Below are 24,622 nucleotides of genomic sequence, written 5' to 3'. Positions count from 1 at the left end.
GCCCCCCGTCCGGTTCTGTGCTAACAGCTCAGAGCCTGGAACCTGCTTTGGACTCTGTGTCTCTCTCTCTCTGCCCCTCCCCTGCTTATGCTCTGTCTCGCTCTGTGTCTCAAAAAATAAAATAAAACGTTTAAAAAATATCTTAAGGAAATAATATATACATTTATTTTTTATAAAAGCATTATTGAGATAAAATTCACATATACAAAATTCACCCTTTGAAGTGCACAATTCAGTGGTTTTTAGTATAGTCACAAAGCTGTGCAGTCATCATCACCATTATCTAATTCCAGAATATTTTCATCACCCCAAAAAGAAAGCCCGTAACTGGTGGCAGTCAATTACAATTTTCCACACCCCCAACACCACCAGCTTCTGGTCAACAACCAATCTACTCTGTCTGTAAGGATTTGCTTCTTCTGAACATTTCTTACCAATGTAATCACACACGATGTGGTCTTTTGTGACTGAGTCCTTTCACTTAGCATAATGCTTTCCAGGTTCATCCACGTTGTACTGTGTATCAGAACCTCCCTCCCTCTTGGGGCACCTGGGTGGCTCAGTCGGTTAAGCGGCCGACTTCGGCTCAGGTCATGATCTCGAGGTCGGTGAGTTTGAGCCCCGCGTCGGGCTCTGTGCTGACAGCTCAGAACCTGGAGCCTGTTTCAGATTCTGTGTCTCCCTGTCTCTGACCCTCCCCCGTTCATGCTCTGTCTCTCTCTGTCTCAAAAATAAATAAAAACGTTAAAAAAAATTAAAAAAAAAGAACCCCCTTCCCTCTTAAAGCTGAATAATATTCAATTATATGGATATACCACAATTTGTTTACCCATTTGTCAACTGATAGAAATATGGGTTTTTTCCACTTTTTAGCTACTAGGAGTAATGCTGCCATGAGCATTCATGACTAAATTTTATGTGAATGTATATTTTCCATTCTCTTGGGTAGATACCTAGAAGTGGAATTTGTGGGCCTTATGGTTATATTAACATTTTAAGGAACTGACAAACTATTTATCAAAGTGGTCACATTTGCTTACTTTTGCAAAACAAAACAAACACTAAAGGGTAAATGAGAAACTAATTTTAAAAGATACTTAGCTATAGAGGGCAGAAGGAAGGGAAAGGATAAAGAGTATAAGGGATTGAGGTGGAAATGAAACGTCACTGAATTTACTTTTTTAAAAAAAATTTTTTTTTAACATTTATTTATTTTTGAGAGATAGAGTGAGACAGAGCACGAGTGGGGGAGGGGCAGAGAGACGGAGGGACACAGAATCCAATGCAGGCACCAGGCTCTGAGCTGTCAGCACAGAGCCCGACGCAGGGCTTGAACTCACAGACCACAAGATCATGACCTGAGCTGAAGTTGAATGCTTAACCAACTGGGCCACCTAGGCACCCCATTTACCTTTTTATATAGCTTTGAAATATGGCCCATGTGAATGCCTTTATGTTTAAAAAGTTGCAAAAAGAGCAAACTGTAAAAGTGAGAACAAAGAGAAACATAAATCCAGTTGTATATAAAGTTGGTAACACAAGCACATACACAAAAAGAATCCTTTCAAGTGACTTTTGAACATGGTACTATGACTGTATATCCTTAGTGGGACAGAAAGAATGGCACAGAAATAACAACTGATTTTTTTATTTTTATCAGTAATAATGGTATTGTAATATAAATTATTTTATTAATATTGTCAGAGAAAGCCAATAAGTATACATGCTATTGTGATTAAGAACTAAGAACTAAGAACTAGGGCTCCTGGGTGTCCTAGTCAGTTGAGTGTCCAACTCTTGATTTTGGCTCAGGTCATCATCCCAGCATTGTGGAATTGAGCCCCACGTCGGGTTCAACACTGAGCACTGAGCGTGGAGCCTGCTTAGGATTCTCTCCTTCTCTCTTGCTCTCTCTCTCTCTCTCACCCCCTCTGCCTTTCTCCCCTGCTCACATGCTCTGTCTTTCTATTTCTCTCTAAAATAAAAATAAAGGTAAAAAAGAAACTAAGATTTTTGGTGTAAAAGAAAAGGATATGAATATAAAGTCAAAGGAAATGTAATGTTGAATTTGAATTGGAGGTATCATATAAATTCATGAGTTGTAATTCTGACACACTCAAAGACCTAGGAGTAATGACACACCCGTAGCAATAAGCACCAGGTCTTCATTTGTGAATGCTATTCTCTAAAAGAAGCAGGCCACCATGAAGAAACAGCTCATTCCAGATCAGAGGCAGAAAAAGTATAAGGTGAGACAGAAGTGTTTTGGTTGTGTTGGAAAGTAAGGAAACAATCCAAGATCAAAAGGGAGATGACCAGGACTGTCAAAATTACATACGTGCCAACCGGAAAGGAGTTCCACTGGCCAAATTTGTAACAAACTGCATATCAAAAAGCATAATGCCTATAGTTGATGGTTAATATCTGTAAACTGAGGATAATCTTTACTACCTCATTGGATTCCTGTAAAAATTAAATGTTTATGCAAGGAAAAATGCCTGACACAGGATAGTTGCTGAAGATTTTGTTTCTCTTCCCCTTCATACCCCATGAAGCCTTGAGGGCCTAAAGGTAGCTTAAGTTCTGGAAGGCTACAGAAAGGTTATTTGAAAAATTTTTTAAATAGTTTCTTGCCTCCCAGAGTGGCCCTGTCAGTGCCAACAATGCCCCCAAACTGGTGCTCGCATGTGAGCCATGCTTCCAGATCAAATCACATATCTGCCTCACCCCTAACCTCTAGACATTTTAAATCTGAATGCAAAGCCAAAACTCATCATATCTCATCCAAAGGAGTGTGTTATAATCAGAACAGGCTCATGGCTATAATAAAGAACTCTAAAGTATCAGAGTTTCCACATAACAAAAGTTCATTTCTTGCTCATGCCATAGCATAATGTTCAGCGGTGGTGCTCTGCTCCACAATCATTCAGGATCCAGACTCTTCCAGGCCATTTTCCTCCTCTGATGGGCAAACAAAGAGAGAGAGCATAGAGGATGGTGTATAGGTTTTCCCAAGGGCCAGGCCATAGGCTGGAAGTGGCCTCACTGGGAAATGTAGCCTCACTGGATTTCCCAGCAGGAAAAGGAAAAGAGGATTGGTGAAACCCATCATAAGGAACAGGCTCTCGAAAGTCAGGAGCCCCAGAAGGGCAAATAATCCTTCTGATCTGAATGATTTTGCTGCTGGAAAGCTGGAAGCAGTTCAAAATAAATGTTTCAATGTAGAAAGCAATAAAAACAATGAAGATAAAGGAAAAGAGAGTCAAGTAGCCCAAGAGGTTGACAATTAGTGCTATGGAGGGTTGCAGGTGAGTTTCACATTCAGATCCCACATATGCTCTGAGACTCAGTTTTCCTGATCTGGGACCACTTTGCTTTAATTCCCTCCTACACTGCTAATGACATTTTCATTCTCTTGTGTTTGTTCTGATACAGAGACTGATAAGTACTCTGTAAATATAAAGTTTTCTATCACTGCTAAGTAAATATTCATTTTGGGGGACTCTTATTGGAAAGGGTTAACTGAAATTCCAAATTCAAATTAAATTAAAGAAACAACCTTTAAAATTACACATCTTCCATAGACCAACTCATATTTAACTAAGTCTTCTTCAAATATAAATGCTATTGCTAAGATTATCAAGCCTATTGAAGACTTTTCACTATATGAAATTTTAGATTTCATTGTCAATCAAAATAAATTCAAATTCTATATGTAAATACAAGGTTTCCATGTATATATTTACTTGCTATGTGTAGTAATAATTCCTTCCTCAATCCATGTCTCCCTTCATCCACCACCCCATTGTTTTGCTTTCCTTTACAGCAAAACTCCTTCAAAGAGTTATCTATACTTGCCATCTCTCTGTCTCTCCTCCTCTTCTTTCTTCCTTCCCCAGCCACAGAAACTGATCTTGGCAAGACCACCAGAGACCTTCATATTTCCAGATCCAAGAGTCCATTTTCGGCTCTCTTCTTATTTGACAAGTTAACCTCTCCATCCTTCTGGAAACACTTTCTTCACTCAGCTTCCAGCACACCACTTTCTCTTGGTTCTTCTTCTACTTTACTGACTTCTCCTCATTTTCCTTTGCTGCTTTCTCTTTATTTCCTTGACCTGTAAATATTGGAGTGCTCCAGGGCTCAGGACTCTTTTCTTTATTTATAGCCTCTATAGATGAGACCATGTCTAGTCTCATATCTTTAAATATCATACACAGAGTGACAACTCCCAAATTTATGTCACCAGACAGGATGTCTGCAGTCCTTGAACTCAGATTCATACAGCCAGTGTTCCACTAGACTTCCAGTTTAAAGGATATCTCAAAGTTAATACATCCAAAGCCCAAACCCTGATTCCCCACCCTTCCCAAAACCTGCACTTCCCTAAGTCCGCCTCATCTCAGTAAATGGCAAGTTCATTCTTCCAATTGCTGATTGTGGACCTTGAACCACTGTTGACTCCTCTCTCTCTCTCTCTCTCTCTCTCTGCCTCTCTCTCTCATATACCACATTAAATCTATTAACAAATCATATCAGCTCTACATTCAAAATATTTCCAGAGCCTGACTGCCTCTCACCAACTCTATCAAATAGAAAAATATCAAGAAGTTCTCCAAAAGTTGGAAACTTAACAGAATACTTCCAAATAATTTATGGTTCAAAGAGTAAGCTTCAAAGGATATCAAAAACTATATTGAACTCAATGAAAATTAAAATTACAATGTATCAGAATTCATGGGACACAGCTAAATCAGTGCTGAGATGGAAATTTGTTGCACTAAATGCATACAATTAGAAAAGAGGAAAGGTCTCAGAGCTCCCACCTTAAGAATCTAGGAAAAAAAGATTATAATAAATTCAAAAGAGGCAGAAGAAAGGCAATAATAAAGATAAAAGCATAAATCAAGGAAATTAAACATTAAAACGATAAGTGAGAGAGGAAAGGGAAGAGAGAGTTACTGCTGAGCCAGGGAAGAATCTGAAGCTCACAGATGTGGTAATTTTCCTAGGACCACATGAGATGAGATTCAAATGAGGGTCCTCTGCTTCAAAATAACTCACTCATTTCCATTTGGAAAGAGAAATTGTGATCAACATATACAACCGGGGGGAAAAAATCCCACGCACCCTTCAAAAGAACCCAGGTTTGGTTTTCAGACATTTTAGCTCAAAGATCTATTACATCTATTGGAGTCATCCGTTGTATTTGCCACCCAATATTCATTCTTCCTTCTTAGAGTAACTACCTTGGTTCTCCTTCCCATCTTAGCCCACAAGGGGGTTCATCCTCTTCAGGCTCCTCAGCCAATTAAAACAGGGATAGCCTTATCACTCTGGTTATTTCAGAAATTGGCATGTGACCCAACAAATCCCAATAAGGTTTTGCTTACATTTTTTTTGAGAACTGTTCTTTTCCACATGTTGTGGATCAGAGAGGATATAAGCTGTTAGATCCTACAGTTGTCTTGCCACCACTAAAGGACAGCCTTTCAGAGAACAGAACCAGAAAAGGTAGAGCCAATAGCTGGAGAGAGAAACTGAGTCTTGATGGTATCTTTAGAACCATGCATCAATCTGGACCTGAAGTCAAAATTTTTCAGTCATGAGAGTTAACAAATTCAGGTTTTATGTAAGTCCATTTGAATTGATTTTTCTGTTACTTGGAACTGAAAGAATCCTTATTAAAGCACCATCACACTGTTCTCCTTTGAAATAAATCAAACTTTTCCAAAGATAAAGCCAGGAATGGTGAGGGTTTTCAGTTGTATTTAATCATAAAATAGAGTTGCCCCCCAATTTTTCCCTTTGGAGCAGAACCCACCAAGAGGTTCTTCTGTATGCCAAAGGGCATTGGGCCAACTAATCCTCTGAGCCCTTGGTTCACTTCCCTGAGTCCTTCCAATGAAATAATAAACACTGACAATGAATAGTCACTTGTCTGTATATACACAGGTGATACCTGTTATTGTAAATAATGGTTTTGGATATATTAGAGAGCGGGGTATGTAGGCCAAATGCAAGGGTGACTAGACACAGAATGAGCCCGTGATGCATCCCATCCAAGCTTACATTTTTTATGGACCTTGAGTCAAATGGTGGCCCCCTAGAAAAGATGTGTCCATCCCTAATCCCCAGAACTTGTGAATATCACTTTGTAGCAAAAGAGTGAAGACTGTGTTATATGGCAAAAGATGTGATTAAATTAAGGATCCTGAGAAGAGAGTATCCTGGATAGTCTGGGTGTACCCTGAATGCAATCACATGTAGCCTCATACAAGAAAGGGGCAGAAAAAGAGAAGAAAGACACACAGACAAAAGGCAATGTGAAGACAGAGAACAGAGATGTGACCACAAGCCAAAGAATGTTGATAGCCACCAGAAGACGGAAGAGGTAAGAAATGGGTTTTCCAGAGGGACCACAGCGCTGCTGACACCTTGATTTCAGACTTGTGGCCTCCAGAATGGCAAGAGAAAAAAATTTCTGTTATTTCAAGCCACTCAGTTTGTGGTGATTTGTTATAGCAGCTACAGGGAAATAATAAGTCTTGTTAGAGTAATATTAGGCCATTGAGATTAATTTCAGTTCAGACATTTGGTAGGAAATACCAGCAAAGGACACCAGACAGCTAATGTTTGTATAGTGCTTCCTAAGTTCCAAGTAATATTCTAGGTACTATGCACATATTAACCCATTTAGTTATTAATGTTACCTAGAGGGCGCCTGGGTGGTTCAGTTGGTTAAGTGTCTGACTTCAGTTCAAGTCATGATCTCACGGTTTGTGGGTTTGAACCCCATGTCAGGCTCTGTGCTGACAGCTCAGAGCCTGAAGTCTGCTTCGGATTCTGTGTCTCCCTCTCCCTTTAACCTTCGCCTGCTCACACCCTGTCTTCCCCCCTCCCTCCCTCCCTCTCTCTCTCTCTCTCTCAAAAATGAAAGAAAGAAAGAAAGAAAGAAAGAAAGAAAGAAAGAAAGAAGAAAGTTACCCTAGGAGATAGGTATTACTATATTATTCCATTTTACAGATAAGGAAACTGAGGCACAATGAGAACTGGTATTTAGGTACAGGTAGAGCTAGTTCCAGAGTGTATGCTCTTGATCACTTCACTCTATGTGGAAAAGGAATCAATCAGGCACATGGGGATTAGTCTACATCAGAGGTTCTCACTTCTGGTTGTACTTTCAAACCACCTTTAGGCTTTAGGACCCTAAAGGGGAAGAGTTACACTGAAGACAAATTATTCAGAATCTTCAGCATAGAATCTTGAACATCAGTAGTGCTTAAGATTTCCATCAGATGATTCTAATGTGAAGCCAAGGTTAAAAAACACTGACATAATAACCTCCAATTTGCACATTTAACTAATTTTTTCAAGTTGGCTTTGACCAGATGTTTGGCTTCTCCAAAGGCTATGCCTACACAGAGAAATTAGATTGCCAAACCTAGTAAAAGGTCTAATTCAGTAAAACCACGTTGTTTTTTCCTGAAGTGGAATAGCTGACCATTTCCTATTAAGGGCTGGACCATGGGAAAAATTCAGTGTTAGGTCTCCCCAAAGGAAGGATCCTGAGACTTCTTGTCATCTTGCTTTGACACCCTACAAGTGAAGATAGTCAGGTTCCATTATCTACCCCTAGTAGATATCTTCTGGTTTGAATCATCTAGTGGTCATGATCCCGTAGATCTATTTTAATTGTGAAAAACATTGAAATGATTAGCTCATGAAGACTTAAAATAAATGAAGCCATTTTGAAGTTTTCTGTTTATGTTTTTTTATATCTTCATATTTGTGTCCTGGTAGTGTTGGGGGCTCACTCACTCACTTCTCCCTCTTCCTGCCTCTACCTCAACAGAGAAGTTCAATCTGAACATGTAATGAACTACCAAAGTTTTAAGGAACTTGGAGGGTTCCTCTGAATGATAGAAAGATAATCATCATACAAGAGACATACTACTATTGATCACTATTTATACCCCCAAAGATCAAAATCTGAGTACACAAATAGAATCAGATCAACCTCTTGGCCTGAGTAACTAATCAATTAATTCGAATAACTAGTTAAACTTTTTTTTAAAAAAATTTTTAAGTGTTTATTCATGTTTGAGAAAGAGAGAGAGAGAGAGAGAGAGACAGAGAGAGAGAGACAGAGAGAGAGAGAGAGAGAGGTGAGAGTGGGCAAGAGAGAGTGGGCAGAGAGAGAGGGAGACAGAGAAACCGAAGCAGGCTTCAGGCTCTGAGCTATTACTGGACTATAGCTGGCTATAGTCCACCTAAAGCTGGCTCCAGCTATTACTGGACTGCAGAGTCCGGTGCAGGGCCCAAACCCATGAACTGTGAGATCATGACTTGAGCCAAAGTCAAAAGCTTAACCAACAGAGTCACCCAGGTGCCCCTAACTTATCTTTTCAAGTTGACTGTTTGAGGTGGATTTTGGCACTGTGTAGGAACACCTACTCAGCCATTCACTCCAACTGCTCTTGACGAAATAAGTAAATTGTAGATAGCGACATGGGGTGATTTTCAGCTTGAAGCACAAAATTCAGTAAGCTTTGTAGGCTCAGGGCAAAGTATGTAGACTGTTGGACACAAATACATCATCTCTCTAGGCTACAACTTTGTCCCCTTTATTTTTCATTGTTTGCAAAAAGAAATTTATGGTTTTCTAATTCCAGCTCTTTGGCTTTATACTGCAGCCCAGCTTTATTTTTTCTTTTTGTTTTTGTTTGTCTTGCTAGTTTTTAAATATAATTTATTGTCAAGTTAGCTAACATACAATGTATACAGTGTGTTCTTATCTTCAGGAGTAGGTTCCCAAGATTCATCGCTTACATACAACACCCAGTGTTCATCCCAACAAGTGCCCTCCTCAACGCCCATCACCCATTTTCTTCTCTCTCCCATCACCCCCCCACCAACCCTCAGTTCGTTCTCTGTATTTAAGAGTATCTTATGGTTTGCCTCCCTCCATCTGAAACTATTTTTCCCCTTCCCTTCCCCCATGGTCTTCTATTAAGTTTCTCAAATGCCAAATATGAGTGAAAACGTATGATATCTGTCTTTCTCTGACTGACTTATTTCACTTATGTAGCCCAGCCTTATAGGGCTTCTCATGCTGTTCAGAAACTGTTCTATATAGCCATGTAGCAATGAGGCCTATATAGTGCCATCATTCTGAGAACTTCTGAGAAACTTCTACCTTGATTTAAATATTGTCCTGGCACTCAGTAGCCCCGATCAAAGAGTACCATTTTTTTAAATTTTATTTAAATCCAAGTTAGTTAACATACAGTGTAATAATGATTTCAGGACTGGAATTTAAAGATTCATCACTTACACATAATACCCAGTGCTTATCCCAACACCCATTTATAAAGGAAACCACTTTCAAGGGCAAAATGGGTGATGGACATTGAGGAGGGCACTTGTTGAGAGGAGAACTGGGTGTCGTATGTAAGCAATGAATCATGGGAATTTACCCCCAAAACCAAGAGCACACTGTACATGCAGTACATTAGCCAACTTGACAATAAATTATATTTAAAAAAAAAGAAAGGACACCACTTTCAAAAATGGATCTGCCTCAGTGCATCTCCCTCCTACATCTCCATTCCATTGTTCATGCTGATGAAAAAAGGAAAAGCCTTTTCTGAGGTCTCTGTGGCAGAATTTACCATGCGAAAGTTTCAGTCCTGACATTCATAAGCATCTGCTGCTATCTCCCACACTCTATCCCCCAACTTATAGTCATGGAGCCACGGCATGAAAAGGAACCCCCCAATCTCCTATCATGCTTAGCTCTCCACAGGTTTAGAAACTTGTACCATGGGACCCAAAGTCCATTGCACATTAAACCTGAGAACAGAAAAAGTAATAGTTACAATGAAACAAAGGAAACTATTACAGACAGAATGTTTATGTCCCCCCAAAATTCATACATTGAAATCTAATCCACAATGTGATGGTATTTGGAGATGGTGCCTTTGGAGGTAATTAAGTCATGAAGGTTGAGCCTTCGTGAATGGGATTAGTGCCCTTATAAAAAGAGGCAAGAGCGCTCACTCACCCTATTCCCGCTATGTGAGGATACAACAGAAAGTCAGGTACCTAGAAACCAGAAAATGGCCATCAACCAAACTGAACCTTGCTAGCACCATGATCTCAGACTTCCAGCCTCCAGAACTGTGAAAAATAATTTCTGTTGTTGATAATCCACTCAGCTTATGGTGTTGTATTATATGAACCTGCACTAAGATCAAAACACTCAGAACAAATTGGTGGAAAGTTTAGAAACACAAACCAATGAGCTTAGCATAGTAAAACTGAGTACAAGTAGAGGCCACCAAAATCAACACGTAAACAAGTCCTGCAAAATGTTCAAATTTTCAAAGATAAATGCTAAAACCCATTGGAGGGACTTTAGCTTCCAGTCAACATGGAGTCAACAAGGACTAGATTTACCATCCAGGCTGAACAAAAATACAAACAAGACAAATTATACAAAACAATGATTTATAAAACATTGAACATCAGGCAATGAAAGACAAAGATCCCTGAGAGACACACACACACACACACAAATGATGTGAGCCTTATAACTGATCTAGTTTACTTCGAGAGAGAGTTTTCCTCCCCAGGAAAGATGCCCTTCTCTCAGACAGAAGTTTGCAGATTTGCTGCATTGAAGAAAGAGAACTGAGATTCCAGATCAAGATATCTAGAAGTCTCAGGAGAGAGTACTGAAGATGAGAGATAACAAAGAGACTTGCATCTCAATTATTCAGCGGAATCTTAATGCACTTATGTAAGGAAAGGATCACTCAAAAGGATTAAAGGGAATAGTGCCTAGTGCTTACACATGGCCAGGAATAGAGCCCCTTCCTACCAGCTAGACAGAGAAATATGGTACATTGGGTGGAGTATTCATAAAGTGCTTACCTCAGAGGAGAGGATTAATTATCCCTGTCACTAGCACTCTTCTAGAACTACTTAAAAACTCAGATCAAGTCCTGAAAGGATCAAATTATTTCCAAGTAATTCAACTGCATCCCAGAACAAAGTCAAGAATATTTATAGAAATACAAACATATTTAACATTCAAAAAGCTACCTATGACCATCTAATCAAAGATTGCCAGCCATACAAAGAAATGGGAAACATCCCCCTTCATGAGAGGAAAAATCAATCAAAACTGACACAGAAATGACACAGATGTTAGAATTAGCAGACAATGACATTAAAGAAGTTATTATAACTGTTCCAGTTATGGAATGAATAAGTCATGGGGATAAAAGATACATCATAGGGAATATAGTCAGTGGTATTATATAAGCATTATGGGTGACAGACAGTAGCTTCACTTGTGGTAAGCATAGCATAATGTATACTGCTCAAATTGCTGTTGTACACCTAAGACTAATATAACATTGCGTGTCAATTATACCTCAATTTTTAAAAAACCACCTATTATAACTGCAATCCATGTTCATAAAGTTAAGTAGCAATATGAAGGATAGCAAAAAGACCAAAATCCCACTTCTAGTGATTGAAACTGTAATGTCTGAGTTGAAAATATCCCAGATGGAATTAAAAACATAAGACACTGCAGAAGACTATGAAGACATAGCAATAGAAACTACTTCAAATGAAGTACACAGAAAAAAATAATCCAAAAAGGAAGGAAGAAAGGAAGGAAAGAAAGAAAGAAAGAAAGAAAGAAAGAAAGAAAGAAAGGAGAGAGGGAGAGAGAGAGAGTGAAGGAAAGAAAAAGAAAAGAAGAAAGAAAGAAAGAAAGAAAGAAAGAAAGAAAGAAAGAAAGAAAAAGAAAGAAAGAAAGAAAGAAAGAAAGAAGCATCAGTGAGCTGTGGGATGGTTTTACACATGCATGGGCCTCACAAGTATGTAATTGCAGTTTCTGAACAATAGGAGAAAGAAGCAGGGAGATGAAGAATAATGTACAAAAATTGACCAAATTTAATGAAAACCTTAAATCCGCAGACCTAAGGACTTTAAAAAACCCCAGCATTACAGTCATGATGAAAACTACACCAAAGAATATGATAGATTACTCAAAACCAGTGATAAGAAGAAAACACTAAAAGCAGTCAGAGGTTAAAAGACACATGTACCGAGGAACAAAGATATGAAGGACAACAGACTTCTTTTTATAAACAATTCAAGCAAGATGACAATGGAGCAGCACATGTCAATTACTCAAAGAGAACAGCTGTCATTCCAGAAAGCCATATCCTGGAAATGGATATCTCCAAAAACAAAGGAGACACAAAGACATTTTCAGATACTCAAAATCTAAGAGAAATAAAGTTCTTGAGGCAAAATAAAAAATAATACCAGATATAAATAGGGATCAATCTCCAAAAGTGAAGAACATCAGAAATGGCAACTATATGGGTAAATATGTAAGTTTTTATGATTTAAATCTCCTTAAAAGATAACTGACTGTTTAAAAAGATAATAGCAATATGGTGGAGCTTTTTATAGCATGTATATATGTAAAACAAATAATGACAATAGCATAACTTTCAAGAGATGACATGGAAGTATTTATTCTTATTCTTATACTGTACGTGAAGGGGTATACTATTACTTGAAGGGAGACTGTGATAAATTTAAGATACATGCAATAAATCTTTAAGCAAACTAACAAAAGAGTTATAGCTAATAAGCCAAAAAAGATACAAAATGAAAAAAGTTAACAATCCAAAAGTTGGAAGATGGAGGAAATGGGAACAAATAACAGAGGGAAAAATAGAAACAACCAGCAATATTCCATAATGGAATTAAATTATAAATTAGTAACATAAAATATCTGGAAAATCCCTGAACATTTGGAAACTAAAAAGCACCCTTCCAAAGAATCTATGAATCAGAGAAGGAATAAAAAATATAAGACATTTGAAAATGAATTAACATGAAAACAACATATAAGAATTTGTGAGGTGCCATAAGCAGTTTATTTGTGTGAAATTCATAACAATACATGCCTATACTACAAAAGGGAGAAGGTCTCAATCTATAACCTTAGCTTCTGCCTTAAGAAAGTAGAAAAAGGAGAGCAAATTAAAGCCAAAGCAGGAGGAAGACAGATATAAGTATCAAAGCAGAAAACAAATAAATAGGAAACAGAAAAACCAATAGAGAAACTAAATAAACCCAAAATACAATTCCTTGAGAAGATTAATAAAATTGATAAAGTTCTAACTAGACAGATTGGGGCAGAGTGAGAAGACAAAAATTACCATTATTAAGAATGACAGAGGTGACATTCCCACAGATTCTACAGGTATTAAAAGGATATTTATCAAGTAACATGATTATATTTTAAGGGATCTTCAACATCCTAACTCAAAGTATCCATATGGAAAGTGACAATTTCAGGAGTTAGTGACATCATAGCAGCTTAGTAGAAGAAATCTTACACATGAATGGTGATTCTTCCTTCAAAGCAAATCCCTCAAAGCAGTGCCTACTTGTAGGAGTGTCTTGATCTCTGTGGCATTTAATCGCATGGTCAGTTTGCAAGGTACTTTTTAAAATCTTAATATCAGTGTTATTTCTTCTATTAGGTTTAGTAAGAGTTAAACCATATTACAAGAAACATATAACATATTACAAGAAAAAACAGAAGCCTAAAGTATCAGCTATTTATATCACTTTGTATTCCAACCTTTATCAATGTTAATTCATGCATGTTGATGTGGATTTTTCAGAGCGTACTCTTTATGGGCTACTTTTTTTTACTAAATGGCTTTATATGCTTATTTTCATCATATAATCCAAAAAACTAATATTTTTAAGTAAACATGATATTCAATCATATTGATTATAATCACAACTCAATTATAGGGCATTTAAGTAACTTCCAGTATTTCGCAGTTGTAAATAATAACATAACTTTGTATAAATTGACTTATTTTAGATTATTTCCCTTGAGTAGTTCCCCTAAATGAAATTCCTGGGCCAAAAAAAAAAAAAAAAAGTGAACAATTGTTCAGCGATTGGTAAACATTGCCAGATTAGATTCACAGAAACTTAGAACAATTCTCAGTGACACAGGGCCACACATACATATAATTTTCTCACTGGCCTACCTGCAGTTCTTTTCATCCTTATTGAGGTATAATTAAGAATCAAGGGCACATATTTAAAGTATGTAATTAAGTATGTAATTTGATAAATTACTATCGTGATATCAATAATGAACATATTCATCACCAACAAATTTTGCTCATACCCTTCATAATCCCACCTTCTATCCCTCTTTTTCCCTAGGAAACCACTGATACTTTTTTTTTAATCTTTATTTATTTTCAAGAGAGAGAGAGAAAGAAAGAGAGAGAGACGGAGCATGAGTGGGGGAGAAATAGAGAGACAGAGGGAGACACAGAACCTGAAGCAGGCTCCAGGCTCTGAGCTGTCAGCAGAGAGCCTGACCAAACTCACGAACCACAAGACCATGACCTGAGCCAAAGTTGGATGCCCAATGGACTAAGTCATCCAGGTGCCCTAAGAAACCACTGATACTTTAAATACCACAGATTGGTTTCAATTTCATATAAATGGAATCATAACGCATGTATTCTTTTTTGCTTGGTTTCTTTTATCCAGAATAATTATTTTTAGTTTCATCCCATGTTGTACCATGTATCAATAGTTAATTCTTTTTTTTTAAGTTTATATATTTTGAGAGAGAGAGCATGAGCAGGGGAAAGGCAGAGAGAGAGGGTGAGAGCGAATCCTAAGCAGGCTCTGGGCTCAGCACAGAACCCAGAGTGGGGCTCAATCCCACAAACCATAAATCATGACCTGAGGCAAAATCGAGAGCCCAACTGTCTGAACTCCCCAGGCACCCCAAAAATTAATTCATTTTTTAAAATTTTCTTTTAATGTTTATTTATTTTTGACAGAAAGAGAGAGAGACAGAGCATGAGTGGGGGAGGGGCAGAGAGAGAGAATCCGAAGCAGGCTCCAGGCTCTGAGCTGTCAGCACAGAGCCTGACGTGGGGCCCGAACTCACAGACTGTGAGATCATGACCTAAGCCGAAGTCGGAGGCTCAACCGACTGAGCCACCCAGGCGCCCCCGAAATTAATTCATTTTTATTGATGAGTATGATTCTATTATATGATTACACCTCAGTTTGTGTGCTTACTCACCTATTTATGGACGTTTGGGTTGTTTCCAGGTTTTGGCTATCACAACTAAAACTGCTATGAGCATCTTCATACAAATCTATGTATGAATATGTGCTTTTATTTCTATCAGGAAAAGAGCTAGCAAAAGGAATGGCTAGGTCGTATGGTATGTTTCTGTTTAACTTTTTAAGAGACTGTCAAAATGTTACTCAAAGTGATTGCCATTTACATTCCCATAAACAATGTATACAAATTAGTATGGTCAGTCTTTAATTTTAGCCATTCTAGTGGATGCATACTGGTATCCCACGGGGTGCTTCAATTTATATTTCCCTAATGACTAATGATGTTGAGCATCTATTCATGTTTTTATTTTCCTTTATGTTCTCTTTAGCAAAGTATCTGTTCATATCATGAGATGCAAGAGCAATTCATTAGAGAAAGAAAAGTATTTTCAGGAATGATACTAAAACAAATGGATATCCATACCAAAAAAAAGAACTTTGATTCACACTTCTAAGCCTATATAAAAGTTAACCCAAGATGGATCATATGCATAAATGTAATACCCTAAACTCTAAATCTTTTATTTATTTATTTATTTATTTATTTATTTTTCCTTAATCTTTTAAGGAAACATAAGAGAAAATCCTTGTGACCGTAGCTTACACAAAGATTTCTTAGAGATGACACCAAAAGCACAAAAACAAATAGAAAAATTGGGTGGTATTAAAATTTTAAGCTTCTCATTTTTCAAAAGACATGGGCAGGAGAATGAAAACTACAAGCCACACAGACTGGGAGAAAATATATGCAAAGCATGTATCTGGGGAAAGTATTTGTACCCAGAATACATAAAGAACTTGCAAAACTCAATAATAAGAAAACAAAGGACCCAGTACTCTAATATTTAGATTTGTTTACCAGATATATGACTTTGGGCAAGTAAAAAACATTTATGGAGAGACTGAAGTGAGAACTCGCACTGCTGTTCAAAGAGAGCAAATAGGGGCAGGAGAGAGACAGACACTGCACACAGAAAAGGATCCTGGGATGTTTCATGGTCAGCTATGTCAAAAGCATATTGCCTATTTTCTTCACAGTAACTTCTAGGGTCAGCCTTGACAACATAGAATTTTGAAAAGAGCTTGGAGCCTGATTAAGGTTTGGGTAGTAGGATTGGATATTATGGCATACATTTGAAAGATATTTGGTATTAAAAAGAGGAGAAGCATTCCAAGTCAATGTACATAAAGCGCTGGACAATTTTAAGTCATAAGCCATCAGGCCCCTTTTCCTGACTGAACATCACATGCCCACCCACAAATCTGGGAATAGACCATTCTTTGAGGGCCAGACCAAGTGCCCGCCCATTACTCCCACTCACTCCCACCAATCACTGCACTCAGGTGGAGCGCTGTCATTTGTGAAATAGTATTAATAACAGCAATTGCCTCAAGGACAAAATGAGAAAACCAAAGTAAATGTTGTAACATCATTCCTAGAATCCCCAGAGCTCAATAAATATTGGGTTCTCCTTTCCTTTGTCCCCTTCCCCAACCAAATAGAAGGCAAATTACATTGCTGGCCCCACTTCAGAAAGTTCTTTAATTTAGAGCTCCTACGCTGAGCTCTTATTAAAGGATTCTGGGTTGAGCACAGTGACTTTTGAAACAACCTGAGTCCAGATTTGGATGGCCCCTTTGCCATATGTGGCAGGGAGTCAAAAAGCAGAGGGGGAGGTGCTCCATGCTCCAGAACCAAGTTGCCAGGCTCTGGCAAAAATCAATAGGTAGACAACTTTTCTATATACCTAGAAAAGAAAACACTTATGTCCTCCCTCCTGCTTGCTGAGAGCCCATCATCAGAGTATCCCTCTTGGCCCTTCCACTGTTCCTCACTCATTCCTCCTCAGCGAAGAAGTGAATTGTCTGATTGGTAAACGTACAAACTTACAGCACCTCTCAGGAGGTGTACACAGCTCAGCCCTTCTCTCCCTCTGCTGCCTTTTGAAAATGGGCTCCACAGAGAAAGACCTATGGTTGTTCAGCTATGGGTGTTGCTGAGTATTTTTGAGGAATAGTGTTAGGAAGCTCACATGATCTAAAATGTAAGCCACGTTCCCCCAAATCAACTTTAATTAACTCTACTAACAGTGGTGATTGTTGCCTAAGTCTTAGGTTTATCTCTCAGTTGGTTCTGAACTTGGGTAGGAGGAGGGAGTGTCCTCTATTCAATGCACACTCAAGCACAGACAAGACATTCAGTGACAGGACTGTGCCCCCCCCCCAATTAGGTCTGTATCTCCCTCAATTTGCATTTTCCCACCTGCCCTAGACCTCTCAGACTAACATTGCCACCACCCAACTTTCACACCAGAAAGAATGATAGACACATAATGATGATTCTTTCTTGCCTTCCTCCTGGAGACCAAGCACCGGGAGGTGCTTCTCTGTGTCTCCTATGGGACCTAGCATGCTTCTGAGCATGTGGAACGCTGACAAAGAATCAGAAGGCCGAGTTTAAGCACCACGCTTCCCCTTCCTGGCCATGTGATGCCATACACATCACTTCACCAGTTTGGATCATTGTTTCCTTATCTTATTTGTTCATTTTAAACAGCATTACGTGAGATTTAAAATGAGCAAGAACGTCCTTTCTTCAATGTGGCAAAAATGAAATGGTCAAGATCTCTTAAAGCTTGTTTACATTTTTGGCAAACAGAGCTCTATATTTTTCAGATGTGCTTATGATGTCATCCCATTTAGATGTAAACTCCAAGACTCCTCCTATTTCCCACAGGGTTCAGATAAAGGACTTGGAACCTAGGAATTCTCAGTAAATGATGTCACCACCAAATTCGCGTTTAAATGCACCAGAAATTTTCTAGAATCTGCCCATTGCTTTGCTACAGGATTTAACAAAATTTTATTATAGTATTACCTGAAATACAATCAATTTACTGATTGTAAAGCTATGCCATTCATGGTTTTCTTAAGGAGAGGCCGGCAAAAATTAACAGTCCACAGGCCAGAGAAGGAACACAACCACATTCATTTGTGCACATATTACCTGTGGCTGCTTTCACGCTATAACTGCAGAGTAGAGTAGTTGCAGCAGAGACTATATGCCTGCCAAGCCCAAAAGAGTTACTATCTGGCGTTAACCCTCATTCTAAAGAACCCTTTAGTTACTCCTACTTGATCAAATTATGCTTCATGAATGTCCTTAACTTATGATCAAGTGACAACAAAAATGTGGCTCATCCTGCTTTTCTTCTCAATCTGCTAGATGGTTTCCAGCGTAGGCATCACTCAACACTGATTCTTAGCCAACGAGTAGTTTCCTTCATAAGGATTTTAGAGGGGTTTTTTTTTTGAGTTTTTATTGTTTTATTTTACATGTAAGGACACATTTTTCTTTTTTTTTTAATTGAAATAGATTTATACACAACGTTACATTAGTTTCAGGTGTACAACATAGTGATTTGACAAATTTATATATTATTCTATGTTCACCACAAGAATAGCCACCATCTGTCACGATACAATGTGATTATACTACCATTGACTATATTCCCTGTGGTGTACCTTTCATCCTGGTGACTTATTCATTCCATTACTGAAGGCCTCTATTTTCCATTCCCCTTCACCCATTTTGCCCATTCTCCTCATCCCCTCCCCTCTGGCAACCATCAGTGTGTTTCCTGCATGAGGTTGGATTACTTCTGAATATTTGAGATATCAGCACTGCTTGTGAGATTGGAGAAGCATTGGCAAGGCACATCCGGAGATTCGAGTCCCAGCCCCCTCTTTGCCCCTAATTATTGGTGCTTTATTTCTGTAAAATGAGGATGCTGGATGAAGTTTCCTTAGAGAAGATAATCATGATCCAGTGTGTAAAGTGCCTCACAGAAGGCCACACTGGCTGCTATGAAAGCCCAAGGAATGGTATCACCCCTGGATTTACAGAGGAGGGACTCAGAGAAAGCTTCTTGAAGGAAGTGATCCCTGATCTGAGTTTTGAAGAATAAGGGAGAATTCATGCTTCTGGAGAATGAACTGACCCACTGAAGCAAAAATGCATCTTATGGAAGCCATCATTTTATTTGGCTAATTGGGAAATGCCATCTGTTTCAACATCTAAACCCCAGGAAAGATCTAAATTTAAACAGACTAAAGTACACACTATGCTGTGCTTCTGGATGGATACATGTCAGGAAAAGTCACACTGCAAGCAATTTTTCACAATATAGTCACCTTTTTTGTGAAAAGAGCCTTCTTTTCCTTTTTCAGCTAAATACCAAAGTCACATCCAAGTCTTGAAAAAGACATCAACTGCCACAGGCATAGGTGGCATAATGATCATTGCATAGGACACAAAGGCTTCTCTGGAAACATGAGGATTAAACAGACTGTGAGCAAAGGATCATCCCAGGGCTGTAGGCAAGGTCAACAGAGATAACTCTGACTTCAAAATAACTTTGGCAGTGGGATTAGGCAACATGCTTACACAGCAATCTTTTCCTGTGGCTAGACCATCTAAACATCCACAACAATAGATTCCAAAGGGAGGAGAGCTGTCTCATTTGACCGAGCCATGCAATCTCAGCAGTAATTTCTAAGTATTCACTTGCTCTCCTACAATCCTGACTGCCTGTACTAATGTCAGAGGTAGAATCCATTCACACATTCAACAGATTTAGTGAGTACCAACTATCTACTGGCACTTTTCTATACACTGGGGACACAGTCATGAAAAAATAAGACAAAAATCCTTGCCCCTGTGGAACTTACATTCTAGCATATCCCCTTTGTAAGGAGAAAAGTGAAAAGAGTTTTAACTTCTATTCAATAGGACATATTGCTGTTCTGAATAGTCCTGAAGGGACAGTTTGCAAAAGATTCTAAGCCACACTTGAGCCAGCCTTCCTCCTGAGCCCCTGTCCCTTCATCCTAGTTTCCGTGTCACAGCAATTTACAGAACAGAGTAAAGTCAAGGAAGCCTGATGCTTTCTCCTGAATGTACCCTTATTATCAAGCTACATAACTCCTAAAGCCTCAGCACAAAAATGTTCATAGCCTTTGAACCACCTCTGGGAATCTTGACTGACAAAACACTCCTACGTTCTGAAAAGAAGGTAGGTTGCAAAGACATGATTCATAGATTTAACCCCTGCAAAAAAAGGAGGGGGGCAAACTGAATGTCCAACTATAAATTAACGGATAGGTAAATTATTGTTTTACGTGAGATGAAATCACAAGCAGCCATTAAGATTATATTTACAAAGATTCTATGATAATGTGGGAAAACACTTATTATAAAATGTTAGGTTATCAAGCAGAACAAAATCTATTTATATTCAATATAGCAAGCCTGTGTAAAAATCTACTAATAAAAATAAAAGCCTTGCTAGAAATGTTCCAAAATATTAACTACTGATATACTTAGGTGTGGAAATTATGGGTGTTTTTCTACTTTTTGTATTTTGTTTTTTCCTTAGTGAGCATTTATTATTTTCAGAATAAAAAAATATTAATTGTAAGTCTAAGTAGGTCTTTAAAAGGTAAAGACAAGGCAGCAAGAACAAGCATAGAAGAGTTTATCATGGTAGCAAAGAACCTGACATCTGAATTCAAACTCTCTGGGTCTGAGCCATGGCTCCCCATGTTACTGTGTGGCCTTGGGCAAATGATTTAACCTTTTCTTCCCCCAGTTTCTCACTTGCAAAATGGGGGTGAAAATAATGCTGATCTACATACGTTGAATGAGGATTAGTAGATAATCCACAGAGTGTTCAGCAGAGTATAACACCTTATACACACTCAAAATGATAGCAGATCCAGTACTCCAGTGGCCTTGAAGAAAGAGCTCACACAAGGGGAAGGTGAGCAAATATCACATCTTCATGCCTCAAGAACAACTAACTCAGAGCTGTGCTTTCAGTGGGCAATTTTCCCTCCATCAGAATCCATCTCTAAATCCTTTACTTTTATTTTTAAAATTTCCCCTGAGATACAGGAGTGCTGATGCTAGGGCCACATGTACCCCAATGTTTATAGCCTCACTTTCAACAAGAGCCAAATTATGGAAAGCCTAAATGTCCATCAACTGACAAATGGATAAAGAAGATGTGGTTTATATACACAATGGAATACTACTTGGCAATGAGAAAGAATGAAAACTGACTATTTGCAGCAACATGGATGGAACTAGAGGTATTATGCTAAATAAGTCAGTCAGAGAAAGACAGATACCATATGTTTTCACTCATATGTGGATCCTGAGAAACTCAACAGAAGACCAGGGGGGAGGGGGAGGGGGAAAAAAGTTACAGAGAGGGAAGGAGGCAAACCATAAGAGACACTTAAATACTGTGAACAAACTGAGGGTTGAATGGGGGTGGGGGAGAGGGGAAAGTGGGTGATGGGCATTGAGGAGGGCACCTGTTGGGATGAGCACTGAGTGTTGTATGGAAATCAATTTGACAATAAATTATGTTAAAAATGAATAAAATAAAATAAAATAAAATAAAATAAAATAAAATAAAAAAGATTTCCCGTGAAAAAGATGGACAGTACATCGATACTCATTTTATGGGTAATTACTTCCTTGGGTTTTTTTTTTTCTTTTTTAATGTACTGGTCATCATTTATTGTGCAAAGTGACTTTTAATTTTAAAAACAAGTCTAAAAATTATATTAATAGGACTGTTAGAGAACACCAATCATTACTTTAAGATGAAATGACCTCAAAAAAATACTGTCTATGGTGCTAACAGACAGTTGTTAATTTGAAGATAAAAGCCATTGTTGTAGAAGCATACTTTTTGGTCAAATGTCAATTCTAAAAACAGTGAAATCAAAAGATCGTCTCTTATCTGTTTGTTTTTTTTTTTTTTCCAGTACACATGAAACCATTTAAATCTGGGCAAAATGACATGGTTGTTTATTAAACCTGCACCCTGACCACAACAGACTTTTTGTAAATATTTGCACAAGGGACACCCATTTCTGAAATTTTAATTCTTAGTTCTTGTTGCTTGCCAATCCTCATCTTTTTAAAAGAATGAGAATTCACTTTCAATTGTATAAATATTAAATCTTGACCAATAATAAAAGATCCGGAGCATAAGATAGGTTAACATGGTCTCTCTACAAACTCCTGCTCCAAAAAATGAGGCATCCTTATGGAAAAGGATTGTGCCTTTCAGCTTCCAGAGGCATTCTTTATCCTAAATTCTAAACTAAATTTCCTTCATCTTTTGACTCCAGAAATAATCTACTCAAAATTAGTCTGTGCTTGTGTTCAACTTCTTGATTTGGTTTGGCAACTTTTCTCTGCCATGGACTCTGTTTTCGTCTTGCATGGACTTTGTGCCTGCTTAACGTGGTGAAAACGTCTTGAACGGTGGAGTTTCACTGACTTAAGAGTTTCATTGAAACGGTGGAATTGCATTGACTTAGATTTGAATCTGGCCAGGCATTAGCTGCATCGTCTTCCTGGAGTCCCTTAACCTTTACTCAGCATCGGCTTCTTTGTCTGCATAGTGGCATAACTAATTACAGATCTCGCCAGGTTACAATGGGGCTGGAAGAGACACCAGATGCTAAATGACAGGACGCGACAGGCAACTTACTCAGGTGCTCCTTCCCTCCCCAGGGGGTCTTTTTTGAGGGTCTGCAGTCAGTGTCCGAATGCCCGAAGCCTCTGGTTTCGGTCCCATCTTTCCTTAGACCGGAAGGCAAAGTTGTCCCGAATTTGGGATTCTTAATTTAGAAGAACATTTGAGCTCTAAGTTAACTTCGACTCATTCACGCTTATATCCCAGGGTAACTGACCAGGTAGATGAGTTGGTGGCGAGCGCAGCCCCTTAGGGCTGAGAATTGGGGTTCCCGCTCAGGCCAGGGGGTTCCCACACGTTCTCTCTCCCATCGTGGAAGTCCGGGTCAGGCTCTGCCCACCTCCCTCCTCAGACCCACAAAGGTGAAGTTATCGGTCCCTCCGAACACGGCCTCCTCCGGGAGATGCCAATACGTAGACTCACTCACGATCCCAGGACCAGCCCGCCCCCCACCCTGCAAAGGAAAAGTGAAAGGGGACGGAAACGGAGTGGGGGGGTGGGGGGTGGTGAGCCGCCACAGGTGACCGGGCGCGCGCGCGCGCGGAGGGAACGGTGGATGCCCGCAGCTCTGCCCTGCCTGAGCTTGCCAGCCCACCTCCCGCTCGCCGGACCTGCCTCCCCGCGGCAGCCGGAGGGCCCCAAGCCAGCCCGAGGGGCTCGCGGGGCCGGGGCAGTGTCCCGCGACCGCTCCTCGCCTGGCCCGCGCCCCGCCAGGTGCTCCCCTCGAGCCGGGCTCCGCGCTCCCTCGGCGCTTGCTCCTGGACGCCGCGCCCGCAGCGGGCAAACGCTACCTGTAGAAGTAATGTCCGCAGAAGAGGCCCAGAAGCACGGTGGCCGGAGGGCCGAAGAGAGCGCGCGGCTGCCGGGCGAGGATCCCCGCAGGCACCGCGAAGGATGGCAACTCCTGCAGGAACCAGGCTGCGCGGGCTGGCAGGCGAGTAGCCGCGGGCATTGCGCGCTCCGAGTACTTCCCGTAGCTGGAGGGCTCCGCCAGGTACAGGAGCAATGCCCCCAGGGCGGCCAGGGCGGCGCTGCCCGCCAGCACCGGGCTCTGCTGGCAGGGAACCCGCATCGCACCGCGTTCCCCACCGGTGGCCGCAGCCCACGCAGAAGAGAGCGCGGTCTCACTGCCCCTTTATGGGGCGCGAGACACCACCCTGCGTCCGCCCCTTCGGCTTTGGCCCCCGCCCCTCCATCCTGCTTTCTTCTTGGCGCGGCCAGCCCTGGCTCGGCTCAGCATCCATGCCCTTTTCGCACGGCTGGCGCTTGGGGAGGCAGCCGGGGAGCAGGCGAGGACGAAGGGATCCCCCACCAGACCCCGCCTGGGACTAGCCCTCGTCCGCGCCTCCGTCCGTGCGCCCACCCTCCCCACCATCTGCCACTGGCCTCCCCTTTAGATTGCCCTTCGAAGACCTGTTCCTTACCCATCACCCTCTGATGCTGCCGCTCCTAACACCAGAAAATCAGAAGAGAAAACCACAGGGACGATTTAGCCGGGGTCGTGCTCCCGTCCCAACACACTTCTGTTCCGCAGCCACGCATCACCTCCATCCTCAGATCATCCCCGGATCTCTCGAACCCCTCCGCTTCCCTACGCGCCTACACTCCCTGTCCATTCCCACCCAACCCTGCACCCATCTTCCGACCCCGGGCTGATTTCCAGGCACTTCCCGAGCCCGTGAGCCCTTCTGCGCGGGGGCTCGGCGCTCCTTCGCTACTCTCAGCATCAGAGTCCCCTCTGCCCGCACCACACCCCCAGGGCCTTCATTCCTTCGTGGTTTCTCTCTGCTTTGCTGGGGGCACCCCTCGGTCAACGAGGCGCACGTCCACTGAGCACCAACGCA

The 24,622-nt window shown here is 40.3% G+C and overlaps 1 protein-coding gene across 1 annotated transcript in view; it reads right to left on the bottom strand.

Moving 5' to 3' along the window:
* Window positions 1–23,850, bottom strand: part of SRD5A2 (steroid 5 alpha-reductase 2) — a 41,267-nt gene extending 17,417 nt beyond the window's left edge. Inside the window, exon 1 of the mRNA XM_049652344.1 lies at window positions 23,570–23,850. Within this exon, the coding sequence (XP_049508301.1) occupies window positions 23,570–23,850 (281 nt within the window). The remainder of the gene's footprint in view (window positions 1–23,569) is intronic.
* Between the last annotated feature and the right edge of the window lie 772 nt (window positions 23,851–24,622).

Source organism: Panthera uncia (genome assembly GCF_023721935.1).
Source record: "Panthera uncia isolate 11264 chromosome A3 unlocalized genomic scaffold, Puncia_PCG_1.0 HiC_scaffold_12, whole genome shotgun sequence".
In the NCBI taxonomy this organism is placed as follows: domain Eukaryota; kingdom Metazoa; phylum Chordata; class Mammalia; order Carnivora; family Felidae; genus Panthera; species Panthera uncia.
Note: the sequence above shows the minus strand (reverse complement) of the source record. Positions and strands in the feature narration are given on the sequence as shown.